Source organism: Semicossyphus pulcher, unplaced genomic scaffold (genome assembly GCF_022749685.1).
Source record: "Semicossyphus pulcher isolate SPU_LCO1_2020_fin unplaced genomic scaffold, fSemPul1.0.p SCAF_5, whole genome shotgun sequence".
NCBI lineage: Eukaryota > Metazoa > Chordata > Actinopteri > Labriformes > Labridae > Semicossyphus > Semicossyphus pulcher.
The window spans coordinates 16,571,023-16,589,365 of record NW_027211726.1 but is presented as its reverse complement, the minus strand read 5'-3'; the positions used below and the strand labels follow the sequence as shown (position 1 = coordinate 16,589,365).

At 42.5% G+C, this 18,343-nt stretch overlaps 1 protein-coding gene across 1 annotated transcript in view; it reads left to right on the top strand.

The window, feature by feature from the left end:
• LOC138608760 (potassium voltage-gated channel subfamily KQT member 4) overlaps positions 1-18,343 on the top strand; it is a 45,398-nt gene that overhangs the window by 14,653 nt on the left and 12,402 nt on the right. Inside the window, exons 2-8 of the mRNA XM_069681323.1 lie at positions 14,860-14,950; positions 15,785-15,911; positions 16,041-16,216; positions 16,782-16,907; positions 17,215-17,325; positions 17,444-17,539; positions 17,632-17,720. Of these exons, the coding sequence (XP_069537424.1) occupies positions 14,860-14,950; positions 15,785-15,911; positions 16,041-16,216; positions 16,782-16,907; positions 17,215-17,325; positions 17,444-17,539; positions 17,632-17,720 (816 nt within the window). The remainder of the gene's footprint in view (positions 1-14,859; positions 14,951-15,784; positions 15,912-16,040; positions 16,217-16,781; positions 16,908-17,214; positions 17,326-17,443; positions 17,540-17,631; positions 17,721-18,343) is intronic.

Below are 18,343 nucleotides of genomic sequence, written 5' to 3'. Positions count from 1 at the left end.
CTGTGTTCAAATCGACGATGAATACCCACAGACGTATTATAATTTAGGCAAGTTGTGATTTTTGATAATTAAAGGGGGGGTATTATGCTAATTTCAACCTTCATATTTCACCCCAGTGATACCTGTGGAGTAGCTTGGCATCTACTACCACCTCTGTGCAGGCCCTCATACAGCCTCTGCCTGAAACGACTCAGTCAGCTCTGTCCCTTTAAGAAACCCCGCCCCTACAAGCCTGTTTTCTTCTGATTGGCCAGCTCTCTGAAGCCTGCTGAGGCTGCACTTTGTGACGTCACAAAGTGCAGCGTGTAGAAAAAACTGTGTGAAACCTGCCTCTCACAGCAGCCTGCAGACTGAGCGGAGAAGCCTGGGGATTACTCCAACATACTTTTACCTACAGATTTGAAGCTTCACCCACGTTTAGTCTGGACATCCAACATTGTAACATTATATATGTCTTACAATGTGAAACAGCATAATACCCCCTCTTTAAAATGACCTTGAGGGCAGTGGTAGTGCTGTTGCTTCAAAGCCCGGTTCAGATGTAGTAGAGTTTTCATGTTCTGCCGGTGCATGCGTGGGTTCCCTCCGAGTACTTCGACTTCCTCCAACAGGCCAAAGACATGCTTGTTAGGTTCATTGGTGAATCTAAATTGCGCGTGATTTGCGTAAATTAAGTGTGAGTGTGAGCGTGACAGGTTGTCTGTCACTATGTGTCAGCCCTGTGATTGACTGGCGACCAGCCCAGGGTGTACCCCGCCTCTCGCCCAATGACAGCTGGCATGGGCTCCAGAAGCCTGCGACCCTGAACCGGGTAAGCGGTATAGATAATGGATGGATGAATATTACCTTTATTTGTCATGTCTCTAACTGAGTTCAACACTTTTCTTTTTAAGGCTTTAAATTTAGTCAAAATAATTATACAAACTGTTTTGTTTCAAGCCTTCCCTATCCTTTAATTTGAACTCGTCTTAGGGAGAGGCAGACGAGAGACTGGACGGACTGTAACGAGAGAGAATGTCAACAAGAAGAAGATCTAAGAGGTCCGGGCAGTGAGCGAGCAGAAGCAGGATGGAGGTCGACTGAGATTCAGCAGAGGGATGAATAATTCAAAAGAGTATTATCTCTCGGCTCTCATCCACCTCTCCTTTTCTCGGCCTGTCACCTAATTGGCTGTAATGAGTTAAAGAGGGGAGCGGGTGTGGCTGAGAGGCCCACAAGTGGTCCACTCTGATCCTGGCTCTGCTTCAATTACACTAAAGAGGAGGAGGAGGAGAGGAAACGAGGAGAGGAGTCAGGTTGGGTACAAGAAAGGAAAAGGAGAAGGTTTCATGGTGATTTCTTCTCATGTAGTCAGAATTAGTTTGCTGTTAAGAGCAAATGTTGACGTCTGCAGGCGTGGGGGGCGCCGAGTTATGCCGGCGTGTCCGGTCCAGTCAGAAGAAGGAGGGACTTGGTACGAGAACAGAACGTGTAAACCTAATGAATGCTCTTTATCCTGCTTCATGTTTTGGTTAGCTCGCGAGGGGATGTGTGTCAGAGGGAAAAATAACACTACGCTGTGCTTAGACGAGACTTCCTGTACCTGTACAATCAAGTTGCAAAGGCTGCAACCAAATCTGGAATTATGAATGAAAACGTGCGTTTATACCTTTTTTAAGTCTCTTTTAGGACTGTGTTAAATGCACCTGTTTACCAGTCAAACAGAAAGTCAATCAAATCACTGTTTTATAAGAAATAACATTAATAAAACTTTTATTATGAGGCTATACTGACATTCAAAATAACTGATTACACAGTAGGTTCGAGGTGACAACAAGTTAGCTTTACCGACACTCAGACGCCAACTGTGTCCTAACATCGATTAGATTTATCCACTCAGGAGACTGTTGTCCGAAAGCTCTGTTATCAGCTGTGAGAAATGCTTACAGAGAAATAATCAGCTTATGCGTGATCGAACTGCATCTTAAACTCGCTCCACCTGCTGGTCATCCTGACGTCGGCATTAGAGTAAGTGTCTGCCACAATTTATGCAACTTTCTGTAACAGTCGATCCATAAACACATCAACATAAACAATCATCTAACATATACACCTGATGTCTTCAGAATTATCGTCTCTATGAAGCTTTGTTGAAAAACTGTTTCTGGTGTTTAAAATATTTGAACATGTTCACAGTTTATTGGCATCGTGTTGAAATCTTGTCAATCGTGGCAATTTTTGTAACTCTATTTAACTAACAATCCAAGAAAAGCACCCACATCATGCAAAGTCTTTTGGGGGAACATTTTCTGTGTTCAAATCGACGATGAATACCCACAGACGTATTATAATTTAGGCAAGTTGTGATTTTTGATAATTAAAGGGGGGGTATTATGCTAATTTCAACCTTCATATTTCACCCCAGTGATACCTGTGGAGTAGCTTGGCATCTACTACCACCTCTGTGCAGGCCCTTAGTTTGCTGTTAAGAGCAAATGTTGACGTCTGCAGGCGTGGGGGGCGCCGAGTTATGCCGGCGTGTCCGGTCCAGTCAGAAGAAGGAGGGACTTGGTACGAGAACAGAACGTGTAAACCTAATGAATGCTCTTTATCCTGCTTCATGTTTTGGTTAGCTCGCGAGGGGATGTGTGTCAGAGGGAAAAATAACACTACGCTGTGCTTAGACGAGGTATTTATGAGCCAAAATTTAGGCAAACAGAAGGCTGAGCCCGAGCGATGAAAACATACTTCCTGCTGCTATATTGAGTAAGTGAACAAGGGTCAACAGTTTAACAGAGTGATGCAGCTGTGCAGTTCATTTGATAAAAATATTGTGTTTACTGTAAGCGGATGCAGCAGTCCCCTTTATCCCACTTTGCTGGGTTGTGACACTGCCTAATGTATGAGGAGTAAAAAAGGAAAACAGTTGAAGCATTTAGTCGCTGCAAATGTGTGGTGTGTTTTTCAGTGGAAGGTGTAAGCCTGTCTCACTCGGCTCTGGACTCTGTCTTAACATAAAGACACCGACAGTTACACAAAGACGCACAGACACACAAACATTTATTCCGACAGAGGAGGGAGAGCAGCGCTGACAGAGGACAGGGCAGACCCTCCATGTGACGTGACCCGGGCACGGACAGATAGTGAGGCCGACTCCTGAACACAACACACACACACCCTCCTTATAGCTGCTGCATATCTGTCCCATACCAACTGGGGCATCACCATCAAAGAAGGAACTCCAGCTTTAGGGTCAGAGGTCGCTGCCTTGGTTACCAACTGACAACAGAGTGGAACTGTTGAGATGGTTACTGCTTTCTAAGGATGTGTTTTAATGAGGTTTGTGTTCTTTACTGCTGGTTAAAGAACTCTATCTTGTACTTTATCTTACTTACACCATTTTTCTTCGGTGTCTTAATGCTCTGTGTGTAATTTATCCACTAGTTTTAATTAGACTCTTCTTCTAAGTCTTGTTCCTGCCCTTGGTTCTCTATGATTGTAAACTGAACATCTTTAGATATCTTTTGGACTGATGGTCAGACAAAACAGGAAATTGGGAGACAACATCTTGGTACCTTTTGAGCATTTTCTGACGATGATGGACCCAACTATTGATGGAATAATTGCTAGAGCCTTAGTGTCTATTACGTAGGGAGCATTTCTTGAACACTTGTTGGGGTGTTTGTATGGTCCAGCGGTCTGGGACATCTGTCACGTGGGTGCAATGTCAGTTGTTGCATCCACATACTCTCTCTTTGACCTAACAAGTTTTTCTCAAATGTATGCTAACAGTGTAAAAAAAGTCACCAACATTAGTTACAATTAAGGTCAACCAACTATTAAAAAAGAAAACATTATAGGATTACATTGTTTTGAATTGTCTTAGCAAAAACTTATTTAGCTTTTCAGTCATTCCAGAGATAACGACAAGACAGCTCAAGGATGCTGGCTGTCGAGTTTCTCAGGAGCTCATAAGTCAGAAAAATCAGAGTGAGCAAAGGAAAGATTTGATAAAGTAAACAGAGCTGATACATGTCGGTCCTCAACACAGTCTGAGTGACTGAATCTGAGCCGACAACGAGACTGAAGTCACACCAAACACTTGTGCTGTAAGCCTCGTAGTTTAGAATTTGTGTAGATCGGTGTCGAATAGTAAATTCTCTGTGGTTTTGTTGTTGCCAAAATCATATATGTTTGACATGGCTCTGGCATTTCTTGTATACATGAAAACAATAAAAGAAAATTGAACTGCAGACTTAAATGTCACTATATAAAAATAATAACGAGATGGGAAAAATAAACTTCAAGAATCATCCATTATCTATAGCGTTTATCCTGTTCAGGCTCATGGGCTGGAGCCTATCCCAGCTGTCATTGGGCGAGAGGCGGGGTACACCCTAGACTGATCGCCTGTCAATCACAGGGCTGACACACAGAGACAGACAACCTTTCACACCTACGGGCAATATAGAGTCACCAATGAAGCTAAGGTGCATGTCTTTGGACTGTGGGAGGAAGTACACGGAGGGAACCCACGCATGCACGAGGAGAACACCCACACAGAAAGGCCCCCGATGTCTGAACCAGGGACCTTCTAGCTGTGAGGCTACAGTGCTAACCGCTGCACCACCTTGCAGCCCTTACTATAACAATATACAGTTGGAAAGTTATAATAATATGTAACAGAGAGACAATTATTCCTCTTTAAAAAGATGAATACATTTGCTCCTAAGTCTTCACTCTCTTAAATCCTTTTAGACTTATCTCAAATAAGCAGCATTTCAACACACATATTGCACAAACAGCATCACTCCACTCTTCACTCGGGGTCGTAGATCATTTCTGCACAGTGCTTTAAACGTCCTCCACCCTCGGTATTAGTTACGGCGGCCTTAGCATTACTGCGACCATTGTGTCCTCTGTAAATCCTGTCAGCTCCTCCTCGAGATCCGCTGACCACCGGGGTTGTGTGTGACCCCGGCTCACTTTCTCACACCCTGCGCTTCAAACCGCTGGGCCAATCCCATTACCTGGAGTTCAAATGTTACAGTCACCGCTTTCTTTTTTGTTGTTTCTCAATCCTCCAGAGATGCCCTTGACCCTCTGTAATCCATCACTGGAGATCTCCGCTGCCGTGGTAAAGAGGTTAGAGCTGTCGCAGAGTAATGATGATTGGCCTGAAATTCAGTCGTAGCCCTGGTCAGAGAGGGAGGGGAGGTAGTACGTGTGTTTTGAGTCGTGGTGAGTTTCACTCCCAATAAACCACTGATAAGTCACATGGCTGGGTCATGACTTGTGCTGGTGTTTTTCTGGTTGAACTTTTGTAGTTTCTTTAGTGTGAAACACTTTGATACAATTAGAAACACATTCAGAAATTCCTCAAATTCTCTCCGCCTCCCGTTTGGTGTCTACACACTCTGATCCCAAACCTCCAACCCGGCTTATCTGAGCTGTGTGAAGGTTAACTCACTCACTGGTTCAATGGTGAAATGTCAGCGTTATACGAGCTCACTGGTGCACCTAGTAAAGGCTTTTAGACTGTGCTAATTGGCTAGCTGGTGCTAACAATGCCACAGCTAAATGTCAGAGCTCTCTCAGCAGTGCGTCTCCAGGCTGTGTGGAGCACGATTCACTGACATGTCCATACGCAGCAAAGAGCAGGATGTAAGAAAAGCCTCAGAAACAATGGAGCTCATCCTTGTGAGTAGGTTTGTGTTGAAGGTTGTGTGTGTGTGTGTGTTTGCGTGTGACAGCACTAACGCTTGATCCTGGCTCGTTTAGGTCTTCACGATGTCACCATATCTTCACGCTTAGTGGACGACTGATGTCAGTGTCGGCCTTTTAAATCACACAGCTTCATTTTCACTGACTATATTTGCGTTATCACATCAATTCTTTGTAATTTATGTGCACAACTTGACACTGAATTGTCTTTATGTCATAAACTGAACCCATCTGGTATTCCCACGGGTCAAAGCTGCAGCAATCGCCAAGAAAACTGTGTGTAATTACTATTAATCAAGATCTCATTAGACACACACACACACACACACACACAGGCGTGTTAGAGCCCTCATGAGACCTTTCTCACATTGTAATTTTTTCTCTCCTCAGTGGTTACACTCTGTGTTCGGCCCATTAGCTGGTTAAATAAGTGACCACACTGGACATACTTCTTCAGTCTCTAACCATCTGTACCACAAACTGTCAGAGTCACACTCAAGGCCCACACAACTGCAGCCACACTCCTCCTTATAACCATAATCTACGATAATCAAGCAGTGCATGACAGTAAATATAAATCAAACTCACAGGATGGTTTATATAATGATTTAATGTTCTGCACAGACACAAAATTATAGTATGTCAAGAAACATTAAAAAAAATGTATTTGGTTTGCTTACACAGGCTGAGGGTGCTTTCACACCTAAAGTCTGTTTGTTTGATCCGAATCAAAGACCAAATTGTCACAACGTTGCCTCGTTTGGTTTGTCTCACACGGCAGCTTTTACCAGCCGACCAAAAGTTTAGATGTGCGAGGAAACAGCTCTCTGATTTGTCAGAATTTCCACGTGGGAAAACTCCCTGAAGTAAATAAAGAGAGAGAGTGCACTCAAATCACTTTGTCACGGATGTTCTTGTGCGTTTCAACAAGCATTTGTGAAATTGTATATTATATTTCTATTTCCTTGTCGCTCCCCCACGTCTGTCCTCTGCTCATCTGGCTGCCTGGCTGTCTCTGCAAGTTTCAACATCCGTCAACAACACACAATGCACAGCTTTTGGTTTGCTTCCTGTATTACGTTCTATTCTCACCTGAATTGAACTGAACGTGGTTTGTTTTGAAACAGACCGAGTCCTGTCTTTTCTGGCGGACCGTGATCCAGTGGTTTGATCCCCACCAGAGTTCAAATGTGTGTTCTCACCTGTACAAATGAAAGTCTGGACTAAAGCGTTCTAAATGCACCCTTATATTATTGTAATAAGTAAACAGATACTTTTTCTTAAAGCTCCTGTGAGGAACTTTTGGTTTGTGTTGATTTTGGCGCCCCCTGTGGTCAAAGCCGTACCTGTTATCTCTCTGCTGATTTTGTCCTTCACATGCTGAAGTGGTGGTTATGACAAAAAATATCACCCTGCATTCTTTAACAGTCATATTTAAATTTTTGCCCTGGAAAATGTAAACAAAGGCAACGTGCAGTTAATCGCTTCGTCTGACACCTACCCCCCGCCAGCAGCTTCAGGCTTTAAAAATAACTATATAGAAATTATCAATCTTGTCGCTGATGGTCTGGTTTGCTTTTGTAGCTCATATAGTCCTGCTCTGTGTAGTCCCACTCATCTAGCTTTATCTTTAAAAGTAGTTGCAGAATTTAGGGAGGAAGTTACAGATTCATTTGTTTAGTCAAGGTTGTGGACTTGAGTGAGGAAAAACTGTCCCACAAGTTAAATGTCAAAAAACACTGAGGTGCACATTCTACATTTTCTAAAATGATGCAAACATCCGGACCCAAAAGAGACCATAAAAATATCCCTCTTTAACTGTGTCCTCACGGCTGCATAATAAACTACAGGAATTTCATTTTGCAGAACATAATGCAAATTGTGGGACACTTCTACATCACACTGTGCAGGATTTCAGGTTGCAGAGAGCCAGGGACTAACTATAGTGAACGGAAGACGCCTCCTGTTTACCTGCTCTCATGTGCATCTCAGGACACAGTAACTAAAGAAAAGTTTCAATGAATCAAAGGCAGGGAACAAAAGACTCAATTATGATGTGATGTAACAATGGGTTTAGTGTGTGTGTGTGTGTGTGTGTGTGTCTCGCTGGCAGATACTTTCATGGCTGCTGTGACCGGGATCGACATTCCCCAGTGAGGAAAATGTATCAGTCTAATTGGCGCTGTTTGAAATGTTTCATGTGTGGACAGACAACGGAACAGCACTGGCTCTTCTGCGTGCGTGGGCGTGTGTGTGTGTGTGTGTGTGTGTGTGTGTGTGTGTGTGAGGAGTCTGTATGTAATAAAGCAAATTATTTGTGCCTTAGTGTCCGTCTGTGCCACTCGTGTGGCAAACTGCCAGAGTTTCACCTTTGTGAGCCGTGTGACCAACACTCATTACACTGTTTCTCTCACTTGTGTAAATAATTAATCTACACATGTAATATTCTTGAAAACAAACGCATTCCTCTTGTTTTTACACACACACACACACACACACACACACACACACACACACACACACACACACACACACACACACACACACACACTCTTATGTCAGGTCGACCCCTCCTTCGCTCTCTACTGGAGCTCTGAATCGCTCAGTCAGCTTGTTTCCTCGTGAAAAAGCACTTTTCATCTCATATTTGTTTGTGTTTTTTTATTCCTGCCTTGAAAACTTTGCCGTCCCAGAAGAAGATGAAGGAGGCAGAAGAGGAGGAGGAGGAGGAAAGGGTTACTACCAAAGGCCTGCCTGTGCTGCTCTCTACCCTGCAGCCTACCTGTGCACATTTTGCCTGCAGTCGCTATTTAAAGACAGAGAAATGCTATTAATATCGTTCTGCTGTTTCCACCTCTCTTTCTCCTCTCCTCTCCCTCCCTTCTGTCTCTCTGCTCACCACACTCTCACTTCTCCCCTCACCCTCCTCTAACTCCCCTCTTTGCTCCCATTACTCCTCCCCTGACAGCTTATTGCTGATTTGTTAGCGCTTAGCTGTTGTTAGCATTGTGTTGTCACATGTTCTAATTCAGCTGTTTCTGGTTTGTTTGTTAAAGCAGGTCTTTATGTTTACCTGTGTGTGTCATTGTGGAAGGTGTCACTGCAGGTGTGTGTGTTCAATAACTGGACTGTGTGTGTGTGGTGTCTGTGTTTGTTCCGCTGCTGCTTGTTGTGAACAGGTTTCGAGTCAATTCTTGAAATCCATCGTCAAGGTCCTTTTAACTTTCTGTCCTGATTTATCTCTCACTTTTTGTTTTCATCTTTCTACCTCAGTCTCCTCCTTTTTCTCCGCATCCTCCCTCTTCTTCTTCTCTCTCCTCTGCCTCCCCCTCCTCTGTTGTGTGTAACTGATAGCTGCTTTATCATCCCGCGGTTATTGAATCAAAAGTGCATTCTCCGACACTCCAGCGCCGCCTCTCTCTGCCCGGCACGCTGACTGGCACGGCTAACCTCATAAACACTTCCTGAAACACACACAGTATAACACAGCGATACACTATGTCTTATTTGTTTATTATCACTGGTAATACCTATTTATCTCAGTAATATTTTCACAGTCCAGCCAGAGTAATGTGAGATCTCCCTCTTCACTTATGTATGCTTACAGGAAAGCGGCAGTAAAAGCACCCTGCCGAGCCTCCATTAGAAGCAATCTGGTTGCCCTGCAGGCTGCTGTGCAGTCATTTGTTGTCTGGCCGGCAGCACCCCCTGCTCTCTGGAGCTTTACAGGCCGTGAGCCAAAGTATATGCACTTTATACACACAGAGGCTGGTGCTGTGTAACAGTGATCGGTTAGATTTTAAGGGGAGAGATACCATAACTGTGATATAACAATTGTATAGATGAACGTGCAGAAATGTATGTGTACTCTTTCGCTTTCTTTCTCTCCGTCTCACTGTGCTTGCATTTTCTTGATTCTCCACACTGTCCGTGAGACAAATTATACTCGGTCAGCTTTTGGAGAAGAGTCAGATATTGTGTGTACATTATAGCAGAGCATGCATTATTCTTTTCTAAAAGTTCTGGAGCAATAACTAATGCAGACAGCCTTACAGTAAACCTCCTGAGCGCCTGACTTTCATAGATGAGTTCATTAAAACACAAGGGCCTTGTTGATTGGCTACATGACATGTGGTGCATCTATACATTAACCTGCCCATTAATATTGAGTATAATGTCAGGCTTTCACTTTATTTTACCCTCCCTTCGCCCATGGTTGGGTCACGTCCAGGCAAGAGCAATATTTCTATCCTCTCTAAATCCTACACTGGGAATCATTTACAGATCTTTACAGATATTTTGTTGACAGTCATCAGTAAAGCACTCAGGGATGAACAGACTTCCCCCTCATGTCCTCATGAGACCAAACCTGCTGATTTGGTTGAGTCAGACTGATACTTTGCTTTTAATTGACATTTTCCTGGAAAGAGGGAGGGATGGTGGACTGTGGTGCCGTGCTGGATGGCGGGGAAAATGAGACATCAGCAGAAATCTGGCTCTATCTGAAAATGTGTCACCCATGGCCTGAATGTTTCCTGATCTCTTTATTGAAAGTATTTTTTATGAATGTATTTGTTTATTCGTATATTTATATAATCACAAAGCAGATAAGAGCATAGGCATCGTCTCCAGGTCTTTTTACTCCATCCACTTTAAGGATCTATATCTTAACATTTAAGAAGAGGTGAGCAAAGAGGACAGTATTTGTGGATCTACTGTCATAAATTATGTATCAGTCACTGTAGATGAGTGCTTTAAACAACAGGATTCACCATGAGCTAAATTGTTGTTTAGCTAAGAATATATATGCTAATATTAGCAGTAGTCCTGTTTGATAGTTTAAACACATCATTACAGGATATCAAGGGATATTCAAACTACATGAAGTAATTAAAGTCGACAATGATTTGATTTTATTGTCTGTCTGTGCAGTGGTAATCTACGGAAGCCCTTAGCGGACATACATCCATTCATTATATTTACTCTGTTTTCTTGTGAACGAGTTTTTTCTGGTCGTTTTCTCAAGATCACGTTATCATGAGATAACGACGCGGCACCACCATAATGTCAGATGATCACAACTTGTATCCCCAGAGTTGTGAAAGCGCAAAACAAACATAGAAACAGCCTGTTGTTCTGTTTTCTAAAATGATCCCGTTATCACAAGAAAACAAGCTTTGTTATCTCGAGATATTGAGAAAAATAAGTCGAGATCTCGAGAAAACGACCAGAAATAACCCAGTGTCACGGGAAAACGAAGTATGAAATAAAATGTATGGATGCATGTCCGCTAAGGGCTTTTGTAGTATTCATCTGTGCCACCTATATTCGAAAACGCCATGCTAACAGCTCCCTGAGGAGATACTTAGCTTAACACTCAGGGCTTTGAGCTAAATGCTAACGCCAACATGCTATGAGCTAAACGCTTGTGTGCTAACATGCTCAAAATGACAAAAACTATTTGAAAGGTAGAACATTTACTTTGTTAGCTGTCTTAGTTTAGCTTGTTAGCATGCAATGCTTGGTTATTAGCACTTGATACAGCGAAGACTGATGAAAAGTTTTTGGTTATAAATACAAGTATTGGAGAAGTTAAAAGACACCTGATAAAATTCTAATCAGTATTATATTTTATTACAGTAGAGACTGACATTTCCTTAGAGGTTGGTGTGCATGGTATTTTACAGTCATATGTGAGTTTGGTAGATATTGTGGCTTGTGGTTTTGAAGAGTGGAGGTTCAAGGGGTTTGTTACATGACACCCAGCAGCATTCTGCATTGTGATTACACAAACAGGGCTGCATAAACAGATATGGTGTGCCGTTGTTGGCAGTAACTCATTGCAGTGTTTTGGAGTTACTGCATGTAAGTGATCGTATTATTTTCAGGTAAATGCAGAGTTGCTCTCAGAAGTTATTTCTACGGGAATGTTGTGTCTGCATTTTGTAAATAGCCGAGCTGTCAATCTGGCTATCCATGCTGTAGCACAAGTCAATGAAAGAATCCACCTGAGATGCTGCCCTGACTAATCTCCTCCATATGGAAATACACACAGCCCTTTGAGTTAATTGAGGGGAAAAAGACAGTTTGGTCAGCACATAACTCAGATGATGAACAATCCAAAATGCATTGTTTGCAGAGAGAGTCATCTGAGCCCCTTTTTTTCCAAACTAACTGCCGTAGCTGAAGCACGAACTCCTCTGCGTGTATGCATCACTGGGCTGGGAAATGTACAGTAGTAATTTGGGGGTGTCTGTTTATTCACACTTGGTTTCCTTGGCCTTTCCAACTGTCTAACATCTACTTTGTCTTTTTATTTAAAGTCTCTCACCATCCGGAAACTGTGCCTGGGCAGGCAGACAAAATACAAACAGTCTGAGAGGTTGCTCATTTACCGACTACTCACTGGTGACAAAACAGTGTTTTTGTATGAGTGTTGGATGAAGAAAAGGAGCTACATCAACAGTCTGTCCATGACCTTTAGCTAAATAGCATACTTACCTTCAGTTAGAAACACTTATATTCTCTTAGTTTTAAATTTTCAACCATTTATCCATCATCATCATCATCATTATCATCATCCATCCTTCTAGCAAACTACTGTATTTCGCCTCTTTATCTTTTACTTTAAGCTAACTACTGCAACCATTTATGCCGTTTTTATAGCTAACTCTTTCACCTGTTTATCTGTTATTGCTTGCTAATTTTTATGCTAGCTCACCAACTAGATTTTCCTATCAAGATGTTGGCACTCTAAGTGGTTCTTTAAGTGGTTATTGCTAGCTAATTTTTATGCTAGCTTGCTAACTAGATTTTCCCATCAAGATGTTTGCACTCTAAGTGGTGTGCAAAGTGGTTATTGCTAGCTCATTTTTATGCTAGCTTGCTAACTTCATTTTCCAATCAAGATTAATGCACTCTGGCAACAGGATGCTTTACAGCAAGTTTTACAAGTGAGTCAAGGGTTGGCGGGAGGTGTTAGCTTCTAGCTTACTGGTAATTGTGATAAGCAAGATTAGCTTCACACAAATAAGGATAAAATCATATTTTTTTTACCTAATTCACACCAACATGTGGATGTATTCTATTTTAAAACTGGACATTTTTGGCTCGAAGGCAAGGACTTAATCTTTGACATCCTGTTGTCCCGTTATTTCTGATGTAATATCAGTCAGACCTCGTCATATACAGTCCAGCAGCTGTTCACCACTGCTTTTTAATGTGAACGATTAAAGTGCATTTCTTTTCACACACATTCCCTGTGTGACTCCACTTGTTGATCGCATTACTAATCGACCAAAAAGGGCACCATTGTGTAAGACCATGAGAATAGCTTTAGCACCCAACAAGTGTTGTCTAACATTGGGCTCTGACATGTGGTCCAGCTGGACCAGCAGCTGCCACCTGGTTAATCCTGCCCTGCTGTTGGCTGCTCACAGGGCACGTTGGGCAACAACGCAGCTGTGTGCTCTCCCCTTTGTTCTCTGTTGCTCTTAATATTTTAGGTTTCATGTTGTCATACAATAATTGTCTGGTGATGCATTTAAGATGCTTTAGTTCTTGCCAATGAGCTGCAGTGAAGGTGACCTTTGATCTTTTGGGACAAATTACAGTATATTTTCAGAGGTCCAACTGGGTTGGGACCCCTAATATTACTGAACTAACTTGTGTGAACTAACTAACTGTTGAACTCATGGTGTGTCTCTGCCATCAAGTCTGTTAAGGTCATCTCAGTGTGGTGAGCTCAGTTTAAACTTTTATTCTTTCAGTTGTCACTTTCACTGAAACAACATTCAACAATAACTTTTTCCACTCGTTAAATGTGTTTCCACAGAAGTGCCCACATATATCTTTTCAGTAGCACACCATTTCAAACATAAGTGTTTTGACCTTCTAGTTAAAGTTAGGGCTTCACACTAAGTCAGGGACTGACCGTGAAGAAGCTCATGTGTCTTTTATGTTTCTTATAAGAGGAATTCACATCATTCACTCAAAAGATGTTGGACTTTGCTCAAAAATGTTTTTCTTGTATCACTTTAGTCTTAAACTTCAGTTAATGATGGCGAACATCCAGAGGAGACTTCTTCACTGTTGTGGAAGAGATTAAGTGTTTATTCTAACACAAGAGTGCTTTGAACACAAGATACAATTGACCAGAATTTATGTTGTTTTTATTCTGGAGTAGTTCTCAAACTGAAGTGGCCATTACTTCTGCTGCTCTTTCCACTCTGCTCTGTCCCAGCTGAGCTGCACGGTCCATGTGCTCCTCTGAAAACAGGTTAGATGCGGTATAACACCAGTCATCTTACATCTTCCACTTTTATAACAGACGTGCTGCTGACCATGTCTGTTAAAAGCACATCCATAGATTATGTCTGTATTCCAGTAACTGAGTGTCCTGGGAATTTTAAAGAGACATCATTTAAATCGGTTTGACGGCACTTGGGTGCAGTTGGCAGGAAACAAAAACAGTAAATATTCATCTGTAGTGTTTTGAACGTGATAACTACTGTTTATACAACAGTTAGTTCCGACCAAGAAATCTGATTGGACAAGAGGCATTTCATGAGTGCTGATATAGAGAACAACATCACTGGGACTTTTCACTGTGTGTATCACTTTGCCTCAGCCAGGTGTTCTGCATACTGTTCATTATTATTACAGCAGACCATTTATGTGTACACTCTGGTACCTCTGAATCACACAGCAGACTGAATCACACAGCAGGCTCTTATTTCATTGGTTGATGATAAATTAAAACAAACAGATAAATGTATTCGACACAGACACAGAGTGCAGGAGAATGTTTGGGTTGCTCGGCAACAAAAGTCCAGTTTCAGTTAAGTTGTGGAACTAGTTGAGTTGGTGGAGCAAAAATAATCTGTTGTTGATTACTACTTTTTACTACTATTTGCCGCTTGTGTAACTGTTGTATAAAAGCAATATCAGCACTGCTGTGATTCGGTCGTAGGCACGAGGCCTAACCTTAACATGCTTTAAAGAATAAGTATACATACTTAATGCTTTCAGACCTATGCTTGACAAGTCATCACTACGGCAACCTGTCAACCACATTAGAGAAAAGAAAAAAAGAGTGTTCTTATGTTTTTTACTTTGAAATGTGTCTACTGACCCCTGTGTTCTGTTTGTGTTTAGTTTCTTGCTGGTGTTCAGCTGCTTGGTGCTGTCCGTGTTCTCCACCATCCCCGACCACCAGAAGTTCGCCAACCAAGGCCTCTTCATCCTGGTACGACCCTGCCCCCTCTCTCTCTCTCTCTCGCTCTCTCTCTCACATGACCACTCCAGCACCTAACTCCACACCCTGTCCTTCACACACCATCCGACAGTGTATTTGTATGTGCTTGCGTACGTGTTGCTTTGTTTGCCGGTGGAGGCACAGACAACCTTGTAAGCAGGTGGGAGGATTCAGGTGTTGTTGACGGCGCAGAAAATCACTAACATGATCCACTAATCCCAATATCCATCCTATAATCTCCCACTCCTCGTCTGTGCTCCAGCTGCTGTAGTGGAAGGTAATGGACACTCGCTTTCTCCTTCTGAACCCTCCTCCCCCTCCCTCCTCCCCTCTCTCTTCCCACCTTGCTCCTCCTTGCGTGTTATTTAATGGTCGCACTCTTGACTTTCACGTTGCCTCCATTCACCGTTTGGATCAATCAGCCGGCCATTAGCAGCAATCAGCCATTAGTGGACTTTACTTACACAAACATTTGCACTAATGACAGATTGGCTCAGTGCTCCTTAAACTGCCATGACAGCAAGAAAGACAAAGAGATGGAGAGAAAACGGACAGAGTATCGTTTTGATAGGCTCTGACTGCTATTTTATTACTTCTAGTTTTTAAGGGAAACTAGTAACTTTGACATTTTGTTTTGGGAAAACATTTAAGAAATATTATGAAATGACAAAATATCACCTTGGCTTTTCAAAGTAAGTAAAAATACATAGAAGAAAAATTCCCAGGTATTTGGGGTAATTCCGTTTGGGTGTTCAGTCTCTACACTAACTTGTTAGGTGCGTGTCACTGACCTGTGTGTGGTTTGTGCATGTGTGTGTGTTACAGGAGTTTGTGATGATCGTGGTGTTCGGCTTGGAGTACTTCATCAGGATCTGGGCGGCTGGCTGTTGCTGCAGATACCGGGGATGGCAGGGACGGCTGAGATTCGCCAGGAAGCCCTTCTGTGTCATAGGTTAGTGTGTGTGTGTGTGGAAAGATGACCCACGTCAAAGTCCTGTGTGCGTTTATGAGAACTTTGTGAAATCTTATCACCTCGTAACGACTTGTCTTCACCTCTTCTCTTTGCGATTCTTCTCGGCAGACTTTATAGTGTTTGTGGCCTCTCTGGCGGTGATCGCAGCTGGTACGCAGGGGAACATCTTTGCTACGTCAGCCCTGCGCAGCATGAGGTTTCTGCAGATCTTGCGTATGGTTCGTATGGACCGACGGGGAGGCACCTGGAAACTACTGGGCTCAGTGGTTTACGCTCACAGCAAGGTGGGAACCACGGCTGGCTAAATATAGTTTACTACAAAAACACACATTCTCTTGTTTATGTCTGAGAGTTATTTACATTTATAGTCATGGTTTTATCGTCCAGACAGAATACTTATACATGATGTCCACATACAACATTGTGGTTTATTATAAGAGCAGCAATGTGGTTTAGGGCTGGACACAGTTATTAAAAGACTGGGGATAATGGTTACTAATGGGAAACATTCACTGCCCTCAAACACTTAACTCTTGTTTAGCTGCTCATTTTTGTCAATTAGTCCTATGTTTTTATGCTGACCCAAACACCCGACACCCGCCGGTCAGCTGCAGAACACAGTAAGACTCTTGTGATGAAGATGAATTGACGTATCAGCTGTCTAAGCAGAACCGAGCGGCCAAGTCAAAGTGGAAGCCAAATGTGATGATGATGGGATTTTAGCCAATAATGATGATAGCGATACGGTAATGACAGTAGGGATTCTGGAGGTAAAGATGCTGTTGTTGCTGCTGCTGCTGACAGGTGTGATTGATCCCTCCTCTCTGTCTCCCTCTCTGTCTCTCTCAGGAGTTGATTACAGCCTGGTACATCGGTTTCCTCGTCCTGATCTTTGCCTCCTTCCTCGTTTACCTGGCAGAGAAAGACATCAACTCAGACTTCAACACCTATGCAGACTCCCTCTGGTGGGGGACTGTGAGTACTGCAGCAAACACACAGGATCTCTGTGGCTCAAGACATACAGTTGTTTTTGTCATCATAGCCGTTTTATTAATATAAAGAGATGGATTTAAAGGGACAGAGACACACAAAACAAACATAAAGAGGCTGAAATAAGCAGTTGGAGTTTCTGGAGTTTGTTTGTGCTCCTTAATCTGAAGGTATATATCAGTTGTAGTTTCATAAGTAGTATTTTGTAGGGTGTAGCGTATGTTCTGTAGCTGGTGTTTTAGGTTGTAAGATAGAGACTCACACACTAATAGCTGTTTTTTCACTCACCCAGATTACTCTAACCACTATCGGCTACGGTGATAAGACCCCTCGTACCTGGCAGGGACGGCTCCTAGCTGCCGGTTTTGCTCTCCTGGGAGTCTCCTTCTTCGCCCTCCCTGCTGTAAGCCTCTCACATGTTTACATCTATCTATATATTTACTCTCAACCCTGTTAATGGCGCCTCTAAGCCCCACTCAGAGTTGCACTCCCTCCCTTTAATTTGACCTCTGACCCCTCAGGGAATTCTGGGGTCAGGCTTTGCTTTGAAGGTTCAGGAGCAGCACCGGCAGAAGCACTTTGAGAAGAGGAGGATGCCTGCCGCTAACCTGATACAGGTAACAAATCATGTGGACGGTTTTAATATGAGATTCAAGCTCAGGTTTAGAGTCGGGTCAGGTGTTCACTTTCACTTTGTGTCTTTCTTTAGGCGGCGTGGCGTCTCTACTCTACAGATGCCAAACACTCCTATTTAACAGCTACATGGTACTTCTATGACAGCATGCTGCCGTCGTTCAGGTAGGAGCTCCCATGAGTCCACATGATCAGCACTGAGTGGATTCAACCATCAGACACCTGTGGTTGTCTCTGCTCCTTTGTTTGAAGTGTTGTAATGAAGGCAGACAGAGATTTCAGAGCTGCATCATATATATATATTACTCCCTGTTTATATATTTATATGTTTATGATGAAAAACACAGTATATATTACAAAATGTGCTTTTTGTCCATCAAGAATCATTTTCAATTAAATACAGCTTGGGAAAAAATTAAGAGACTACTGCAATGTTTTTCTCTGGTTCTTCTATTTATAGGTTTTTGTTTGTGTAAAATGAACTTTTGTTTTATTGTGTACAAAATTTCTTCCTACTTAAAATATTCTCATTTCGGTCTTTTATTAGTGGAAAATAACAACTGGTTAAAGTTGTAATCTCAAAGATTTCAGTTTCAGTCTCTTAGGCGGCACCTATGGGGATAAGGGCGGGAGTGCACTTCCCAGATATCCGAACAGTGTTGCATGTGTGATTTTTCTCGCTGATGGTCGATTTCCTTTTTAGACTGATTGCCTTTGAGTGTCAAATTAGTTATTTTTTTCTTTTGATTTTCACTTATTTTTGAAGTTGTATCGCCTACCCTCTCTGG